Source organism: Lolium rigidum, chromosome 1 (assembly GCF_022539505.1).
Source record: "Lolium rigidum isolate FL_2022 chromosome 1, APGP_CSIRO_Lrig_0.1, whole genome shotgun sequence".
In the NCBI taxonomy this organism is placed as follows: Eukaryota; Viridiplantae; Streptophyta; class Magnoliopsida; order Poales; family Poaceae; genus Lolium; species Lolium rigidum.
This window is the reverse complement of record NC_061508.1, coordinates 25,669,553-25,690,207: the sequence shown is the minus strand read 5'-3', so window position 1 is coordinate 25,690,207 and position 20,655 is coordinate 25,669,553. Positions and strand designations below refer to the sequence as shown.

The window sequence follows — 20,655 nt, the reverse complement described above, 5'->3', positions numbered from 1 at the left end:
CCTTCCTTCTGTTGGTTCTGTAGGTGGAATTTTTTGTAGGTATTAACCTTGATTTGTTTGATGTTTTAGCTTGGTAAATTAAGAATTTCTCTGTTAGTGTTGTAGCTAGAAATAAAATAGCAGATCTAGGGGTTAGGATCACCACTGTATATGGCTCTCCTTACGAGGAGAAGAAAGATGAATTCATCTCAGAATTACATGAACTTTTCCTTCATTGGGAAGGGTCTGCTATCATTGGTGGTGATTTTAATTTGGTTAGATCTCAGTTAGATAAGAATAATGGTATTATAGACCATAGATGGGCTGACAAATTAAATGCTTGGATTTAATTATGGGCTCTAGTAGAAATTGGTCTCACTAGAATGGCCTTTACTTGGGCCAATAGCCAGAAGAATTTGATTATGAGTAGAATTCATAGAATTTTTTTGCACTACTGAGTTTGATGAGAAATTTCCTCTAGCACATGTTAGGACTTTAATCATACACCTATCACATGGGAATCTGGTGTGGGTAAACTTCTAAAATGGAGTAGTTTTAAATTTGAAAAATGGTGGCTTACTAGACCTGAGTTTAGTAACTTAGTTGCTAAGGCTTGGGCCTTGCCTAGAGGAAATAAACCTACCATATAGTTGGCATGATAAAACTAAGTACTTTAGGAAGTTAGCTAGAGGGTGGAATGCAAATTTAGATTCGGATATTAGGAAACAAAAAAAAGAACTCATGGAGGAATATGATTCTAGAGACATCACGTAAGAATCTCAGCCTTTGGATGAGGTGAGTAGAAATAAATTAGATGACATCCTCAAGGAGCTAAATTCCTATTGGATAATAGAAGAAGCAAAAGCTAGACATAGGTCTAGAGATAGACAGATCCTAGAGGAAGATAGGAATACTGCTTATTTTCATGTTGTTGCAAATCAGAGAAGGAGGAAGAAAGGGATTAATTTGTTAGAGGGCCATGATGGTCCTGTAACTGAACAAAAGGATATGCTCAAAGTTGCAACAAACTAGTACAAAGATCTCTTTAAGAAATAAGATAGGACAAATATTAGACTAAGGGAGGATTTCTTCTCCCATGAGGAAAAAGTCTCTCTTCAACAAAATATAGAATTAGAGAAGAATTTTAAAAAAAATGAAGTCAGAGAGGCTGTCTTTGGCTCTTATGCGGAAGGATCCCCAGACCCTGATGGCTTGTCTTACTTGTTTTTCCGAACATATGTTAAATGGATCCGTCAATTTTTGGCAAAGTGACAAATAGGGCAGACATATTATAGAGTTTGTTAAATGGAAGCCGAGCTATGTGTAGGTTCTTTATTTCAAAATCATATTTATAAGTTAAAAAGTATTTTGAAATAAATTAACTTTAGTTGAAAATGTATCTTACAGCAAATTCTTAGCGTAAAATTATTAATATTACAGTCTACACAAAAAGATGATAGAACTAGCAAATTTAAATGTGGACTGTTCACTATAATTAAATTATTTTTTAAAAGATGGATCATGGAAAGACATATCGTTTGCATAGAAAAATAACCAAGAGCCCAGTATTCATCGTGATATGGCACATACACTAGAAGCATAAACACACGCCGCCGTAAAAGGTAGCAACACACGTGCTACTACTGGAGGAATCTGCACTTGGCCAGTGATGCTAGCACGCCTCAAACAATTCTCCAGTGTGTCAAAGCTCAGGATCATCGGACATCTACTTAACCACCACAACTATCGCCTCTCGAAATTGGTGTCCAGTTGCGGTATCCAGTGCAGTTTGCCGCGTCAATGCATGCAAGTTACACATACCTCACGGGAAAGGACGCACCCCGTCACGAGATGGTCTAAAGTCGTTTGATTTAAAGGATTTTTTTTAGAATTCCTTCAAAGTATTCTTTTACACTCTAGTTTGGAGTAAAAATTTCATCCAGGCCTACCTCTTTTTGCAATTTCTTTAGTTTTTCTGTGCAATCAAACACTACTTGATCAAAAATCTTGTAGTTTTCTAAGCCTATAGGATTCAAGTGGACATGGCACTTCAATCCTGCAATTTTTCCTTTTCCTACATTTTGAAAATCCTACGAATCAAACGAGACTTAAGAATGCATAGCAATTTTTCCTACAGGTTTGCATTGCAACTATATTGTGGAGGAAAATTTTCATCCACTCAAACCTCATGTTACAATTCCTTTGATTTTCCAGTGAAACAAACGCTACTTGAAAAAATTCCTACATATTCCAAAAATCCTATAGAATTCAACATAACGTTGTAATCCTGCGTATTTCCTACTTCTGCAAATTTCCTATTTCGCAAAAAAAAAAAAATCCTACATATCAAACAGGCACTTACTGTATCTTGATGACGTGTGGTGGGTGGCACGCACCACAACTCCACTACTGCGAATCTGGATGCTATGTATGGGCGATTTCGGAGACACTACTACACTGACCATGATCATACTCCGCAAAAGTATGTGCACTACAATGCCCTGAAACTTGTTTTTTACCAATGGCAATTGTCTGAACGATTCAAGTTCGTGGGAAATCTGCAGAGAATACAGTGTCAATAGGGAAATATTCATCTCAAACTTGCCCTTCAAATTCAAGTCTAGTGCGACGTGGATCCGAAACCAGACATGTAGAGTTCCGCAGTAGGATCCGAATCCATCGCTCCATTCGTATCTGCTGCTGATTGGCAGTTCCTGAAAACAGATCATATCGCAACATTGCTCGACCAAAAATAGGAGACCGTGCAGAATTTCCTTCCGTCTCAAAAAGGTTTTCCGCAGGTTATATTATGAACCTCTGATCTAGATTGGCACGACTGCTACATGTGGCCTCATATGAAGGGGGAAGTTGCTTACATGCAGCATGGTAGCCAGTGCTGCTTCAGAAAACATTCCATGGCAGACTAGTCTCATTACCTGCTAGCCTCCAAATGGACTGGAAAGGAGCATCTGATGGCAATATTACACGGTTCTTCTCTCTAGCTACTAGGTGAAGCGCTCAGGCCGCTTCAAGAATAACAGTACTATAGCAGTGATGGAGGTCAACGATTCGCAAAGCTTGACTGTCGGACTTGGCGGTTAGATTACTGAACTAGGTCATGTCATCCTGCCTTCGCTACCCACTTCAGTGTTACTAGTAACCACTTCCTAAGCTGTCAAAAACAAACTGTGGTTAGTATTTGTCGATATACTTTTTAAGATACATGAGAACGGAGACAAAAAGAAAGTCTGCATTAAAAAATAATATAAAAGTTGGATGTAGGTCAGAAAGTGAGTTTTTTCCGAAAAGGAGGCTATGCCCCAGCCTACACGGCTTTCTTTATTATTGAAAGTGAGTTACATAGTTGATTACTTCTTCAATTTAACTTAGCAATTCTAGCAGCCACTAGCATGGGAAGAGCAGTTGATGATGTTATGAAGCACTAGTAACATATTGGGCTAGGTTGGTTAGCTCACCTGCCTGAAGGAATATGCTCATTAATGCTATGAGCCTATGACTGAAGTCATAGAACCGATTAAATTAGGCCAAAATCTTTTTAGTCAATCTATTGTATTCCTAGACCACATCTCTATTTCATAACCGACTGCAGTATTTTCATTTACAGGAAGTCAATACTCAATAGTTAAAACTTGAAGTATCAAGGATTTTTCACATTGTGATGTCCATGTTTTAAGCACATCGTAGATAACATGTTCAAACAAAGACTTTTTTTTCTCTAGCATCAGCTTGAATCACAATCCAACTCCTTAAGCTAGTTTGCGGTTGCTGAATTGTGTTGTACTCAACTTATTTTACAATCTATTGTGAGAAAATAGCCACAAAAGAAAGAAAAATCTGGTTAGCCAAATGGAAAAAATAAGTAAAAACCTGGTCAGAACAGTTGGATTACCACATCATCTACCACAATATCAAATGCACCCTTAACCTAAAAGAAGGAGTATTTGCTATCTGAGTATCCATCCAAATGTGTGCTCGACATGGGTGATTTTTTCCCTAGTCAGTTCAACTTATTCCCTTCAAGGGGATGAAGAGGTATGCATCAAAAATGGAAAGATTTGCTGTCCACAAGACAAATGAAGATGCTGGCAACAATAGCTAGTTACATAAATTCTCACAAACCTGGTGGATTAGCTCTTTCCTGAGCTGGTGTTAGGTGATGCTTCGGCATTATCTCCCCACGAAACATCATCTTTAAAACAGAAGAATGCATGTTTTAAGAAAAATGCCCCCTGAAACTGAAATCTCATATTTACCGAAAGTAGTGTACTAGTCTGTTTTCCTCTATTACCTCAGAGGATTCAGGCAACTGAAATGATCGAAGGTGGGACTGTGATGCCCCCAAGTGAAACGAAGGCTCGGGAATAGTTGTGTTAGGACAACTTGGCAAAGCAACAGGTTGTGGTTGACTTTGAGGTGGGGGGTTCATTGGGTCGAATGAATGATGAGCTCCTGAACTTTGGTTTACAGAATTCGGCGCTGCCACATTTCTTCCACCAACACCGAGGGCTGCAAACATCTGCGAGGCTTGAACAGGCTCAAGTGATCCAGATAAATATGATGGGTTCAAGTAAACGCCATTTCTCATAGACAACATCTGCAATAAGATATGAGAGCAAAAATTCCATATTAGTAATTGCAATCTCAGAATTAAAGTCTTTACGTGCAGTTGAACTATTGCAGCTACCAACTGAATATAGCTAGCTGGCATACATATCAATTGGCACAGGATTTGTCAAAGTGCATTCGCACAGCAAAACTAGCCCTAACATAACAAGATTTTGTTCAGCAGTGTAAAATGGCATGCCGGGAAATATGACAATTAGTCCAAGGAAACCAACAAGCTCTATATATATGTCATAAAAAGTTGATCTGGCTATACACACTCAACGTCAACATATAGTAGTTGGCACTGGTGTGCTATGTGAAAAGAGAATCTCCCAGCATTAGAACTTCACTATCGATTGGGTTAATAATCAATAGGGCCAGCCAGATACTATCACTGTAACTCTGATGTTGATGTTGGCGGTTTGCAGTTTGGATCAGTCAAAAGTTATTGCATTCGAAAATGCTTCACACACGACAATTCGTGTCCGATCTGTGTACGATACTGCTTTCTCCTATGCTAATTACTTCTCTTCACAATGCACAAGTCCAGCCCCAAACCGCAGTACTGCCGAGCCTAGTAAGAGCATCTCCACCGGCGGGCGCCGGCAGGGACGTCGGCACTGCCGTATGGGGGTGCCAGCAGAGCATTCTCTATTCCGTTAGGATTCGAAAGTTAAAATCATATTTTTAAAACGATATTCATACGAAATTTGAACGAAATTTATACAAAAGTAACGCGAATTTAAACTAAAAAAACTAAAAAAAACATCTAGCGGCACCGTGAGTCGAAGGGGCTGAAGTCCAGGTCGTCGCTGTCGTAGCTGGATGGCCCGAAGGACCAGCTGTTGTCCTCGTCGGCCTCATCCTCCTTTGGCGCCTGCAACTCCGATGGTCCGGTGAGGTCGACGAAGTTGGTGCCGTGGTCCCTGGCGGACCATACCGCCGCCTGCCGCGGGTCCATCACGATCTGCCGGTAGTCCTCGTCGACGGAGTGGCCGACGATGAAGTTCTGGCCGGGGAACTCCTCCGGATCGTCGTCGCCACGGAGGGCCGCCTCCGCCTCCATCTCCCACCATTGCTTCTTCTTCCACGGTGGAAGCGGTGGCGAGGCCGCGGCGTCCTCCTCCTTGACGCGGCGGTGGCGGCCCGACCCCGTTGTCCGATGGGCCGGAGCAGAGGTTGCGCACCTTGCCTCGTGTCGGATGACGACGCCTCCGGAAGGAGGCGCGGGCGCGGCCGAGCGCGTGCGGGCGACGGCTGACGACGATCCGGTGCGCGAGCTTCCGGACGCCGCGGTCCTTTCCGGCGCCCTCTGCAGAGTCGGCGCCGCCGGCGCCATGCACGCCGCCTGCGGGAAGTACAGCGGGTCGCATGGCATGTCCCCGCGGACGCGCTGGCGCAAGCCGTACTGGCGCAGCGTGGTAATCGACGTCGCGGCCGTACCACCAGGCATGGCGGCCGACGGTGTTGAAGCGGCCGCGCGAGCTCGACGGTGTGCTCATCGTCGGTGGGTGCGTGGGAGGTTCGCGCGGCAGTTGGACGGCGGCGGCTAGGGTTGGAAGGCGGGGAAAAAAGAAATGCGCGACGGTGGGGTTTTAAGGGAGATGGTGGACGCCGCGTGGCCACAGTTCTCAAGTAAAAATACGATTATATGTAGCTAACACAAAAATAAAAATTTGAAATTTGTATTTCTTTAAATAGTACAAATTCAATCCTTATAGTGTCATTTGCATATTTTTAATTTTATATAAGTCAGATACGATCATATGTTTTCTTGGGAATTGGCACGTGAAAGTATCAAGATAATATGTACATGTAAATATTTATTTCATGTTTTTAAGTACTTTTAAATATAACATTTTTTCTAATTTTAAATAAACCCTACACCTACTTTTCACTAGCTATTTTCGGAAAGCCTACAGCAATTTGAGATATGTTCAGTTAGTGGACCAGGTCATCCCTTCCCGATCCCAAGTCACGGACCAAAGCCAAACCGCTCGTTGCCCGCGTGTGGTAAATTTGATCGTACACAAATCGGATAGAATTTGTCGTGTGTATAGCAGCACTCTATTGCATTAGCATGCTAACATCTACTATATCATCCAAATAAATGCGTCTGCTGACCTGCACTTGGAGCTGCAGCTGCTTGAGATACTCGATGGCCTCGTCGAGCATGGACGCCTTGTCAGTCTGCAAACCACGCAAATAGTAAGCCGTTAATTTCCATCACAAACCCGAGCTGAGCATCCCCGAATTCAGGGGCAAGGAAATAAAAGTCAAGGGCTTTGTTGGTTTTGTCCTGCTGACCTTGTTGGAATTTGGTATGAGGCTCTGCAACGCCTTCATCTTCTCGTTGATCTTGCTCCTCCTCCTCTGCGCCGAACCAAAGAAGAGACCTTTAGCATCTGGAAATGAGCAAGAAAAGCGGAGCAGGGCGAAGGAAAGAACGGTTTCACGAGCGGCCAAGTCCAGCACCTTCTCGGAGAGGTTGTGCACCTCGGCGGCGCGGGTGCGCTTGCCGCCGGAGACCCCGCGCGGGCGGTCCTCGGAGCCGTGCGGCTCGGGCTCCGACGACCCGCCCGCCTCGCTCTCGTAGAACCCGCCGCCGGCCGCCAGCTCTGCATACTCCACGGCCTGCTGGTGGGGGTGCTGCTGCTGATGCTGGCCCATGGCAGCCGCCGCCTGGAACGCGGCGCGGCCGAACATCTGGCGCCGCACCTCCTCCTCCTCCTCCTCCCGCCGCCGCCTCCGCTCCTGCTGCATCAGCACCAGCTCCCGCACCGCCCCGCTCCCGCTCCCGCCAGCACCGCCGATTCCGAACCCGCCGTCCTGCTCCTCCATGAATCAAGCACACACTGCCGCCCGCGGTTCGCCAGGCGCAGCGCGATGCCACTGTTCTCCGCACGGAAGAGGGGAGAAGAGATGCTACAGAGGGGGAGCGGAGGAGAGAGAGAGGGAGAGTTTGGGGGGAGGTAGCTTCCCTTCTTTTTAGTGTTGCGCCCATGCCGAGCTGCTGCTGGGAAGCGCGCTGGTGGTGGCCTCGCTTGCTTGCGCCCGCCCGCTGCTCGCCCGCTTTGGGTTTCCTTCTTTTTTGGCCAATTTTTCTTTCCCGGCATCGCAAGCTTTTCTCGTCGGGCGGGCGCGGCCGTGCGCACAGCACAGCACGTCAGCAGCCAGCGGAGGGTGGCGTGTCAGCTTGCGGGTTGGACTGTTTGTTTTTCCTCTTCTGCCTCTGCGTCTGTGCGGCGGGTTGCATTTATGACGGCTTTCGGTTGTGTGTGGGCTTGGGATACCTCCGACTTGCGTTCACTTCGTCAGGGCATCTCCAATGGGTTCTACACATTTCACTTATCATCCGTTTGCGTCGGTATACGGACACGGAAATGGTTAAAGGTTGTTCACGGTATTCAGCGGGCCGATGATTTTGTCCGTCCGGGCTATTTTTTAAAATCTCTCAAAAAACAAAAAAAAGTAAATTTGATCAAAATATAATCATCACATTGGCTCAAATTAGGTCTCAAATATAAGTTCATCATATTGTGCACATGGTACGGTACAAAATGTAGTCCAAAAGGGGAACAATATGACCATGATCAGCAAAAAATAGTCCACAAGGAGGCTATGGTGCTTGATATGGGCAGTGCAGATCAGGTGTCACGCGTGCGGATTTCGGCGCGCTTCTTCAGATACCAAGCCTTGATGTCATCATCCATGGTGGCAAAGTTGGTCATCATGATCCTTGTGTCCTCTGTCTGAATCTTCACCTTGGCATCGAGCCTTCTAGCCTCAGCGTCCATCTTTTTGGCCTCGAAGTCCATCATTTGGACCTTAATGGACTCTTTGGTGAGATTGAGGTATATGGCAGTAGAGGCCTCTTTTTCGAGGCGCATCTTCTTGTCCCTTCTTGCATGGGCGACTTGAGAATGGCCACGATCTTCTACAAGGGCCGATGTCTCCCGGGCAAGATCGGCTTTGGTACACTTATGGCCCTCGGGACGAGGTGGAAGGGCATTCTGCCCAGGTTCGTCGTCTTCGACGTCAACGACCACCGTGGTTGTGCCATTCTTGACTGCTTCTTGGTAGGCCGCATAGCCAACAATCCACTCCATCGCCTCCTTCCCAACAATGGACCATATGAAATCCTTTCTTATGTGTTGCCTTGAACTTCTCCAAGCATGATCTTCTCTATATGGTATCTTGAATTTGGGATTTCATTTGGATTGTTGGCTATGAAGATCATGCTTGGAGAAGCACTCAAGGATGTCATCCTCTCACGGGCTATATATCAAATGGACGTCAAGATTCAAGCATGATCTTCTCTATATGCTTATCTTGAATTTTATCTTCTCAACCTTGACGACGATCACCATTTGATGACATCCTCTCATGGGCTATATGAAATCTTTAATTTTGGTACATTCCCATGGAAAAATAACCCACATAGACAACATAAATGCATATATATAATGGGTTAGTTCATGAAGCATAATTGGAAAACCTTACCCTACCAAAAGATCACATGATCCAATGTACCCTCTAAGCCTTGGTCAACCATATCTCAACTTATGAGTCTATCAAGACGCCTACTTAGAGCCATATCTTAAATTCTTATCTTGAAATCAAACTCTCAAGATCTTGATCATCCATTACTTAACACATAAGCTAGAGAATGGCCAAATTGAGTTCCACACTACAACTCCATCATCATTTCTTATTCTTGATTATATCATATTCTTCTCTTCAAATCGGTGATCTTGATGATAATACTCAAGGTATATCTTTATATTCATGGCATCCACACTTGAGTCCAACACATGGACTACAAGCGTTACCTATTGAATATTCCTTTATATAAACTCAAGGAAAACATTAGTCCATAGGAATTATCATTAATTACCAAAACCACACATAGGGGTATAATATACCCTTACGCATGTGAAGACGAATCTGAGATTAGAGCTACAGAGAAACAGAAAAGCCACGAAACCTCACCTCCAAAAGGAATTTGGAGGGGGAACCTACCGAAGGGGATCCATCATGCAGTTGCTTGGATCTTGTAGGCTTGGGCGATCATCTTCATCATCTCCATCAACACCATCACAACCATCATTTTATCCACGGGGAAGGGTACCAACAGATACCATATCCGTATGGGCAATGGTATGGACACATTTTTATAAACATAGGTATTACCCATACTCTACGCGTTAATTCACAGGAAGGGCAGATGTATAGACTTGTACCCATGGGTATACCGATACAATATCCATTTATTCTGAATTTTGGACATATGTAGTCAAATAGCCTAGTTATTCAGTTTGTGAATGTTATTTTGATCCAAATTCATAAAGCTAACTTCTAACGAGCGGAGCAAGACCCGTCGTCGGGAGGCTTGGTCCGAAGTGGAGCCGAGTCTGAAGTTAGCCCACAATGTGCCCAACAGGGACGTCTGGGGGTGCGGGGTGTGTGTGAGGGGGGGGGGCGTATGGATTTTCGCCACCGTCTATATATACCTATTGTAAGCCATCGGCTAGGGTTTATCACTTTATAAGATAACCACAATGTTTGTGAACACTACTCGATATAGTGAATTTTTGCTCGCTGACGTCCTTGGTTTTTTTCCTTCTATGTTGGTGGAGTTTTCATAGTGAACCTATCTAAGTTGACATCAATTGTCAGTATGTCGTGTGAGTTGTGTACTCTTATTGACTTATGAGTTATGGGTATGTGATTGTAATTTTTTAAATTTTGATAGTTGTCATATACTCAATTATCGATTATTGAGTTAAGATATCAAATATGCCATCGATGAATGTACAATTGTGAATAAATTGTATACTATTTAATCTAACGGTTGGGTATCGGGTATGGATGTAGGTAAAGTATCATACCCGCGGGTACGGGGATAGGTAGAATTTTCTACCTGCCGACTATACATATATGAGTATGGTATTGCTCTACCCTATCTATACCTTACCCATTTCCATCCTTAATCAAGAACCATATTAGTTCGGCATTTGCATATCCATCTGCAATTATATGACATCTAATCATTGATTACATTGGTTAATTGCTACTTCCTGAAATTCTGATATCGTAGCCCTCCGGTAACCTGAGATCTGCAAATCCGTGTTCGATCCACTGGAACTGCACAATACGTCACGCGGTAGTTGCATGCGTGCAGGCTAGCTGCATCTTTCTATGCATCATATTCGCAAATGTTGCCGAATCCCATGTACTTGTGCTGCGCCATCTTGTGAATGATGTTGGAGATGCCGACTTCACCTACACAGAGAGCAGATTTAAGAGGTTGTGCTGGGTTTGAAACCACATGACGCCGCGAATTTGTTGCAGTGAGGGTACCAAGGACAGAAAACGGTACCTAGAGAAATCGCGCTGACAAAGATCATGAAGGACAATATGAAGATGATAAATGATGCCCGCCCTAATAAATTAATCACCTTCCTCGCAACCCGCTGGCCAACAATCGCAGCAAAAAATGCCAGACTGCTGAAGAAGAGAGCTGCACAAAATTCAGACAAAAATCATTAGTCCCACGTGGTTACCGTAGGAGAAGAAGAGAAAAAAAAAGAGACAGTACCGTATGGTACAGGGAACCGTTTCAGGAGGTAGTATTCTACGACGGCTATGGAGGAAGAGTACATCATTACATAGGTGGCTGTAGCACTTGAGACCTGCAGCAGTTTAAGGGAATACAAACAGGTCAAATATGGGATGGAGATATGCAAGTAAAAAAAGGAATACAATCAAATCATTGGCCAGTTAAAGAGTGAGAAACCAAGATTGAAGCATTTGATTCTTGCAATGAACAAACAAAGATTTTACCTGCGGAGGGATACCGAGCTCCAGGAAGAGAGGCCCCATGACGGTGCCACCACCGACGCCAAGCATACCAGCGAGGATACCAGCAGTGACGCCAAAGAAGCAGTATACCATTAGCTGATGAGCTTTGGGGCTGCCTTGCTTATTTTCCCTTGATGATATCACTCTCTTCCCCTTCAGCAGACCTACTGCTTGGTACATGGACACTCCAACGGAGACTGGGATCTGCTTACATTTCGAACAGGTATAGGAACTGTGTTAGTAATGATAGTAATATGGACTATTGATAATACTGGAAGGTCGAATCTCAGTTCTTGATGGTACAAGATGGCAACACTATGTATGTTTTTGTTCCAGCCAAAATGCAAATTGAAAGAAACTGAAGACAAAAGGGCCCAAATTTCTTTTGTTACAAATAGGGGATATGTAGTTAAGCTATAATAGATAGTGGTATGTTCCCTTCACAAAAAAACAACAAAAAAAAGTTAATGGTATGTTCGGGCAGTTCAATCAGTGGCATGGAAATTTCCTTGAACCATAACCATCTCAATTTCGTAACTACAGATCATTTTTTGCACAAATATTCTGGTTAAATAATGAGGTGACTTGTTCCAGCAAAAAGAAGGGTGAAGAAAGGAAGTAAAGTACCTGGAGTAAGCTCAATACCCAGTACCAGGTGGAGCAAATTGCATTATAGTTCTGCAAACATGAATATCGACATAAGCCAGATGTTACTGTCAGTGTTATAGTTTATAGGGATGTCAGGGTGTTATCCAATCAGCGTGCTAATTTGGGTTCTAAATAAATGTAATGTAAAAGTATGGACCAGAATTTTTTGGTGATCTTTCTTGACAAAAGTTATTATTAATTACCTTGTTATATGAACTATACGCTCTTTAGAAAATGAGCCGCTAACTGGAGAAGGCAAAAGCCATTCTTCTCATTAGGCCGAATTATAAAGGAAAATGATCCAATTCCTACCGAGCATAACACAACGCCATCCTCCGGGTCTCCAAGGCAGGTCGGTCGGTCTCCACGCCCAGGAGGTCCTTATTCGTGCTACCATGTGGGGGCCATACTACCTTATCTTCTCACCGTTTATCCTGCACCACTCGTTCCCTTTTCATCTATTCCCCTTCTTCAATCTCTTTTCCTACGTGTTTGAAATGGCTTACTTCGACCAAATCATGCCGCTGCTCCATCATCTCCACCTCCGGTCGCCGCAAGCCAGCGTCACCGTGGATGGGGTGGTGGAGCTCCAGACAACGGCCTATGAGGACTACAAGCTGACGCGACGGCCGCATGGATGCGGAGCCCTAGTGGTCGATGCTACAACAAGGGGAGGCAGTGGTGCTGCGAGGCGGAAGCCATCATTGCTGCAATTAGTTGTTGGGAAAGATGCATACATTGTGAGGGGTTCTACAAAAGAATGGAGACTCTGCTACTGTCCGTCATCGGTGGTGCTACCGGGCTTCAACTATTGTGCTACCAACATATTTTGTTGGATGGTGCAACCAATGATGGTGATGCTACTACCGTCAGTGGTTGGTGCTGCCAGCTGAACACTGGGATGCTGCAAGGGTTGTGGTGGTGTGGCAAGTTTGTGAGTTGTAGCCGGAGCTCTCCATCGGTGCTACGCGATCGACGGGAGCTGCCAATAGTTTTGTGTTGTGCTAGAAGTAGCATATACCTACTGCCAGTGTTGGTTGCCGATGCTTCGACGACTCAGCACCGGGGCGGAAAGCGGCTCGGTCAGCATCGTTACCGGTGGCGCTACCGGCGGTGGAGGCGTGGCCAGGGTGGAGACCCGGATGGGATTTTTGGCACTTGCAAGAGAGAGAGGTGTGCTTGCAGGAGAGAGCTAGGAGAAGGTAAATTAGAACAATGTGGTGGGGAATCAAACAATCTCAACACTCACATCTATGATCGCACATGGGCACCACCGGCCCCATCGATGAAAATATCACCTCTCACTATAGTATTCTGCATTTATGAGACACCAAAGTGGCAAACCCAGAGTTTAATCTCTCATAACCATGAAAGTGGGTCCCTTCTAACCAACCAATCACATGCTGGCTCTCACAAAAGTTTGTACCTTCTTATTAAAAAAACAAAGCATACCCCTCTCATCAAGTTTGTAGGTGCTGCAACTGGTAGTGAGGCTTTAGGTTGATATTTTAATTTTCTTTGTAAAACTCAGAAATTAATTTCGGCTTCCGGGTGTAAAAAAGACAAAACATGCCTCACAAAAGTTTAGCACCTAATTTTGTCATTTTAACACAGCCTATACGACAAGTCGATTTTTCATGGAAAAACTTCATGTGCACGTAGCATGTAAAACTGTAAACATGAATATTTTTGTTTAGATTTTTTGATATTTTAAAGTGTATTAAATATGCATTTTTACATAGAAGAAACATATTCACCCAAGAGCCAATACATCACTTCCTCTGTTAGAAAATCCAAAATAAAAAAGGCTAACTAACATCATCATTTTGATGTAGAGGCAACCTCCTTTTGAAAAAAAAGATCTAAACTAGGAAATAAAAGTATCAAATCGTACGAATGACAAACTAACATGTGGCGGAACTATACCCTCACCGTTACATTATTATTATTGTTTTTGCCCGACAAAACAAAGAGCCGCAGCAATCTCCACTCTCTAATCTCTTTTTCCCTAAATCTTTGTACTCTTAGTTTTATGAAAGATGTCAGAGACTTTGTTAAAATTCAGATATATCAGATACTATTTGGTGTTTAAATACATTTAAAACAAACAAAAATCTCAGATATATTTTATGTAATGAAAGGAATAAGTGCACATTGATCCCACTAAATACATCATCGCCTCCCTCTCGCCCAAAACCATCCATTGCGTAGGGGTATCGGCCTGTTCCACGCAAACAACAAACTTGCGGTAGGTTTTTTATTTGGTTTTGCCAGTTCTGAACGAGTAATAATTAACTTACACTTGGAGCTAACATTGATTTTTTTGCGCATGATATTGCTAGTGTAACCGATTTTTTTTAGTTGCACGTGACTTACAACTAAAATTAAGTGATGCTATTAATTTAAAATTAAGTTAATTCTTGCCCGGATCGAGAATGAGTTAATCCTCGTGTCCTTTCTAGTTTATCTATTTGGGATTTTGTTCTCATGTTTGTTCCAATTTGATTCAATTTTCTGAGTAAAACAAATGTATGTTCGATAAAAAAACAATTGTCAAGCATATTGTTGGGGCTGTGTCATAAGAGTCCACGAGTATCCACAAAATGCCCTCGGCGTATCCACATGAATCAACATTACATAGGTACACCGAGGGTGACTATCAACATATATAATAGAAATGGAAAAAAAATTATGCAAGGGAGATGAAATATTTCCGAATGACCATTGTTTGTCATCCCAATATGCACACATATGGACAATATAGGGTCATTTGAACAATCTATGTTATGATAGTGCTCATGACCTAGCTCATTTGGCTTTAAAGCCATAAAACTTGGTACATGGTATCTCATTTGTGAGGAGGATTTTATATCGTATTAGAAGTTTTTTATCTTTTCCCATTCAACTAGGTCACGTAAAATACATTATGTGAAGGTTTTCATTTTAAAAAAAATTCTCATGCTCTACAATTATTGTCAAAATGGTGGGCTTGACCGTCTTTAGCTAAGGGTTGCGTCTTGTAGAATTGTTAGCGTATCTCTGATGAAATGATATCTTGTGTACCTAAAAATTATTTTAGGAAAAAAAGATGATCAAGCTATGAATCATCTATAGTTTAAATTTCACTCACTTCATGCTGAATTGGAAAAAAAAATCGGTAAGAGATGGCTGCGAAGCTTTTGAGATTCAACCAGTTGGCGACTTGTCATAAAATATGGTCTACAATTTTTTTTTAAATTAGCGTGGTACAATTTTGGAATGGATTCTTGGTAGGTTATTCACGAAAATACCCAATTTTGGCACTTAGATTGGAAATAAGTTTTTTGTGCAAAGTAAATAAAAACGTCCAAAACGAATGTTGTTTGCTATCCCAAGATGCACACAAGTGTAAAAATATGGGGTCATTTGAACAAACTATGACATACGCATCTAAAGAAAACTATGCTATGGTTGTGGTGACCTAGCTCATCTGACTTGAAGGCCATAAAACTTCATACATAGTAGCTCATTTGTGAGGAGGATTTTGAGAATAAACATCATATTTAGAGATTCTTATTTTTCCTGGAATCTAGGTCACATGAAAAACAACATAGTGCGAAGGTTTTCTCTTTTTTGAATTTTTTTATTTCTTACACTTTTCTCAAATTATGGCCAAAACAGTGGGCTTGACCTTAGCTAAGGGTCGCATCTTTCAGAGGGTAACCCTCGGCATACAACTGTCGCCAAGAGTTACCTAATGGTGCCACATGTTCGTGTATGTCGAGCGTAGCCATCAACAAACAACCATAGATATGGCGATGGTAGCCCTCGGCATACCAACGCCACTGGGAGGCTCCAGACAATGCTGCATGTCCTTGCTAAGCTGAGGATGGCCCTTGGCATACACACCGAGGGCAACCGTCGGCATACATGTATGCCGAGGTCTCCCTCTACTGACTATCTTTTTTTCATATAAATTTTCTAGTTGCTAACCCGAAGTATTGATGGCGTGTTGGAGGGACAAAGTTATGGCCATGCACGCGGTTTTCACGATAAATTTTTGGATTCCCACATAACCTATCGATACAAAAAATAAAGGTCTAAGTTTACCTTTCTAAGATCATGTAAAATTCCAAAGCAACATGGACCCTATAAAAGCTACCCTTTTTTGGACAAAGATAAGGGTAAGACATTAGAAAGTTTGACTACTAATATATTTGGAAAATAACGTGTGTAATTATATTCAAATTTTATTCACAAAATTCATACAATTTTTTGATTTTTATAAATGTATAGTAGCACAAATAAATGATTAATATTGTATTCTGAAGATCATGTGAATGTCTGTTGAGCTTCGTGTTACAAAAACAATATAGCATGGAAGTTGACAAATCTATAATTCTAGAAAAAGCAACTAATCAATGGAAACTCAAAGGGTACTGGATAATTGTACACGATTGCATTTATATTTTGAAACTGTAAGTGTTTTCTCACCTTAGTGACCTGAAGCGCAAGGAATGCTACCCAAACAAAGGCAAGAAGGCCAAACTCCTTCCAGTAAATGTTCTTCCAAATGGATACCTACATCATAAACCGAATTCAAGTCTTACAGATAGTACTGGAGATGATTCCCTCTACCGCTAGGGAATGTAGAAATGTTCATGATTTTTAGTTCACCGCTTCGTCTGAGGATTTTGTTTTCTCAGCTGCAGCATCATGTTCTGTAGGCGGTAGCGTATACTCATTTTCTTCACCTGTCAAATAAACACAATATAAACAACATTTTCTGCATTTTGTGGATGATTAATAATAGGTTTATTGAAGTTACTTGATTGCTCTGATTGTCTTGCCGCTGCCTCCTGAAATGAGAAACCAGATTAAGGTGCCTATCACACATCATTAACGATATGTACTGCGGAAAAAGCGTAATGATAAAAAAAGGACCAGAGAATTATTACCTTTTTTATTAGGTTCTCTTTCTTCCATGTTTCAACACCCTTTCGAAGAGTTTTAGTAGCAGTACCTAAAATTTAAGATGGGAATTCATTCTGAGGTCAGCTACAGGCTAGAAGAGGGTAAACCGTCACATTTTCGAGGCAAGTCTGAGAACCTATAAAGAGGATGATCAAGAGAACTGTGACAAGCCAGTCAGGGAATATGACATTGCAAATAACCCCAATGCTGACCCCCAGCATGAGCATGGGCTGTAAGAGAAGGGCTAGATCATAGTCTATCACTGGCATGTCCAAATTTGGGTGCTTCTGCTTGAGGTTGCAGTACACGGTTGAAATAGCACCTCCCGTGATCATACCTGTGGAAGAGATTCTCAGAAACAATCACAAAACTAACATATCTTGGATAGGTGCGTTCTTGTGTGATGATTTTCCCATTTCTACTCTTTTTATTCTATGATAGATGTCAAATTAAAATATATGTTATTTAATCGATGCAATACATTTCAAATGTATCTTGCATTTCAAAAAAAATGTGGTAGGGAAAACCCCTATATCGTTTTTAATAAGAAACCAAATTTGCGTCCGTCAAGACTCGATACTGGGTGGCAGGGTTGTACCTCCACTTCCCAAACCAAGCTCACTTCTTTCTTGCATTTACATTTAAAATTTAATGAGTGAAATCTTAGGATGCTCCTGAACTTCTGTAGATATATTCCAAATATTTTGATCTGACTGCTAGGATAATCTAGTGCCTTGCAAAAGGCAAGAGATAACTTTGATCTTCTCAAGACTAATGATGTCTTTGCACATCATCTTCACTTTATTGTCAAAAGCTGAGCTGTTTCACTTGAGTTCGTTCAAAAAAAAAAATTAGCTGAAGCTTCTAGTCAAATTTGGAAAGCGTCTCAAGCCATCATGTAGAGGTCTTTTGTGCTCTTTCTTATGGTTGATTCATGTAGCCACTTTACGTGATCCTTGTAACCTAACTATGATACTTGAAACTTCGCAATAAATTTAAGGCTGTGTATATCGCTTCGATGCAGAAGTCAGAGTCATACCCCAAGCCATCAATACAAGTTACTACTCTTAATAAATAGACAGTGCTTCTGTCAGGTTGTTCAGAAAAAAAGCTACTTTGTAAATACCTGACTTATTAGAAAGAGCTCTACCAATTTTTTTTTGCGTTGACTACTCCCTCTATTGACACGCTTTTCAAGACTTATCTTTGACCATGTACATAGATTAATTCTTGATGTTACTTATTTCTTCCGGTCAATGTTCTTCTAGGAATGCACCTTATTCATAGGAACATAGGTAGTAATGAAAAATGTTGTTAAAGCGCGGTGCCCTCATTGTTTCTCGGAAAAGTCTCATTAGATTTTTCATGGAAAATATTTTCATCTTAAAAAATCCATACAGATATGTGCAGGAAGCAACATTCAAATATACAATGAAGATTGTGTGGTTAGCTAAAACATAATCTACTTGACTTTTGCCGATCTACTTAGAAACGGGGATAATAGTAATTAATGTCACAATGTGCGAAGACCATTATAAATGGACGTGGATGGATTCATTGCAAATATTACAAAGTAAGTATAAAGACAAGGACCGGATACTTTATAAGTTGAAAGGTAAAAAATGAAATAGTAAAGCAAATGAACGGAACCCTCACATTTTGACATGGCCGCCGATGATTTTGGATCAAAGCCAATGATCAAGGTGAGCATCGGCACGAAGATCCCACCGCCACCTACGCCACCAATGCTGCCTAACATTGCCCCGAGTAATCCAACAAATGACCCCAGCACTATTCGCCATCCAAATTTCATGGGCTACGAAGAAAGCAAACCAACAAAATACACCAAAGTTTAACATGGCATATCAATAAAGGGTATTCATGTGTTAGAAGATACGATGTTGTAACTACCCTACAACGTAATCCTGCATCTTGGACATATCAGTACTAAGACTAACATAGTAGAACAAACTGGGCAAATACAAGTAGAATCTCAAACAACAGAAGGGGTTCCTATTTTTGATCATTACCGGCCACACGTGGTGATAAGTTATTCCGCCTGCGACCTTGCCCAGGGAGCTCGCTTTCTCCGGTGCTGCAACGGTGCCGGACAACGAGAGGCCCTTGTCGTCGACGGCGGCAGCAGCGGTAACAATAATGTAGGCTATGCCCAGCGCCAGGACGGCGTTCAATTTCCTTCCCATTTCTTGCCCCCTCGAAATTAAGAAGAATCAGCGAGGGATGAAGAGTAGAGATTACGATGGAGTTTGATGATTTTTTCCTAACCTTTGCGCTTTATCTTGAAAGGAATAGGACCCAAGGGGGTTTTGAAGCCGTTTGAGGTTGGGCAGAGGGTGTGGGAGGTGGAGCTGCATGAACTCGGGTTACAAAATGATGGGAACTCGAAATTAATTTGCACAAGCAGGCATGGGATACGCACCTTCCAGCTGCGGGCTGGTGGAATGCAAATTAATTTGTCGAGTTCATGGGCCACCACCTTACAAGATCTTAGTACCTTACAAAATGATTACCACAATACAATTATTATAATCGTTAAAGTGGATCGCTTCTTATGTACTCGCTCAGAATGATTATTCTCTATCTATAGTTCATGGTCTATTAGAAGTAGAAGGTGCTCTGGTGCAATCCTTACCGACAGAAAAAGATTGCAGCCAGGTTGGTAGTAATCGACTGCCATTACTTCGTCGATCCGAACCAAGGAATCTGTTAGAAATGTTTTGAAATGGATATTGTTCTCTCTTTGATCAGTGATTGCTATATGAAAAGAAGTGGAGTTTGAAAAAGGGAACGGAATGCTCAAACTGGAGGGAGTTACGCCCATAAGAACTGCTGGCTGTAAACGCGACTTGCTCTAGTCCTCCTAAAACCCTTTCGATAGTAAGATAGATATAGATCTAAAGGGCCTAGAAGGGCAAGCATTGACCGAATAATACACATACTCTGTCTAGATAGACGATTTCTTCTTTCATTTCCACTCAAATAAAAGCACTTTCTTTCCTTCCAAGCGAGCCTGTGCTCGGGGAGCACTCCTTCTATCATTCATATATAAAATATGCTTATCTCTCTTTGATCGTAAAGCTTCGCTTTGCTTTCATTTACCGAAAATGCCATTGGAGTTTTCAGCCGGGAGGCGCAGTCTCGTACAAGCAACTTCTCTTCTTCTTTCGAAAAGTAGCAAAACGGTGTCTTTTTTGAACATGATTATAATCTTTCCAAATTATGTTTTCAAGAAACTAAAAGAAACAGGAAAAGACACATCTTGTTATCAAGCGTGGATCACATGTTGGATTGACAAAAGCACATCACTAGTACACGGTAAATATTTGGAACACTTGTGCTACGAGCAGTTTTCAAAGTGTTCAGAAAAGTTGACTGAAGTTGACTCATACCGAAGTTGACTGATCATACCGAAGTTGACTGATCAGGCGGGGAATAGCAGCCGATGTAGAGCTGAGAACAATGATGTCATCAACATATACCAAGAGATAGACAGTAACATCCTTGCGGCACAGAACAAACAAAGACGTATCAGCCACTGAAGGAGCAAATTCCAAGGAGCCCAAC

The 20,655-nt window shown here is 42.2% G+C and overlaps 1 protein-coding gene and 1 pseudogene across 1 annotated transcript; both read right to left on the bottom strand.

Annotated features, from left to right (window-relative positions):
• Positions 1 to 3,160: 3,160 nt before the first annotated feature.
• Positions 3,161 to 7,552, bottom strand: LOC124669843 (annotated as a pseudogene).
• A 3,252-nt stretch (positions 7,553 to 10,804) lies between these two features.
• LOC124669833 (sulfite exporter TauE/SafE family protein 3-like) lies at positions 10,805 to 19,274 on the bottom strand. The gene is made up of 12 exons (XM_047206376.1): positions 19,101 to 19,274; positions 18,727 to 18,886; positions 17,207 to 17,407; positions 17,055 to 17,119; positions 16,925 to 16,952; positions 16,774 to 16,850; positions 16,591 to 16,677; positions 12,097 to 12,147; positions 11,452 to 11,673; positions 11,207 to 11,300; positions 10,988 to 11,128; positions 10,805 to 10,890 (listed from the first exon to the last, which is right to left on the bottom strand). The coding sequence occupies exons 1-12, from the start codon at positions 19,272 to 19,274 to the stop codon at positions 10,805 to 10,807; spliced, it is 1,386 nt and encodes a 461-aa protein (XP_047062332.1).
• Positions 19,275 to 20,655: the final 1,381 nt, after the last annotated feature.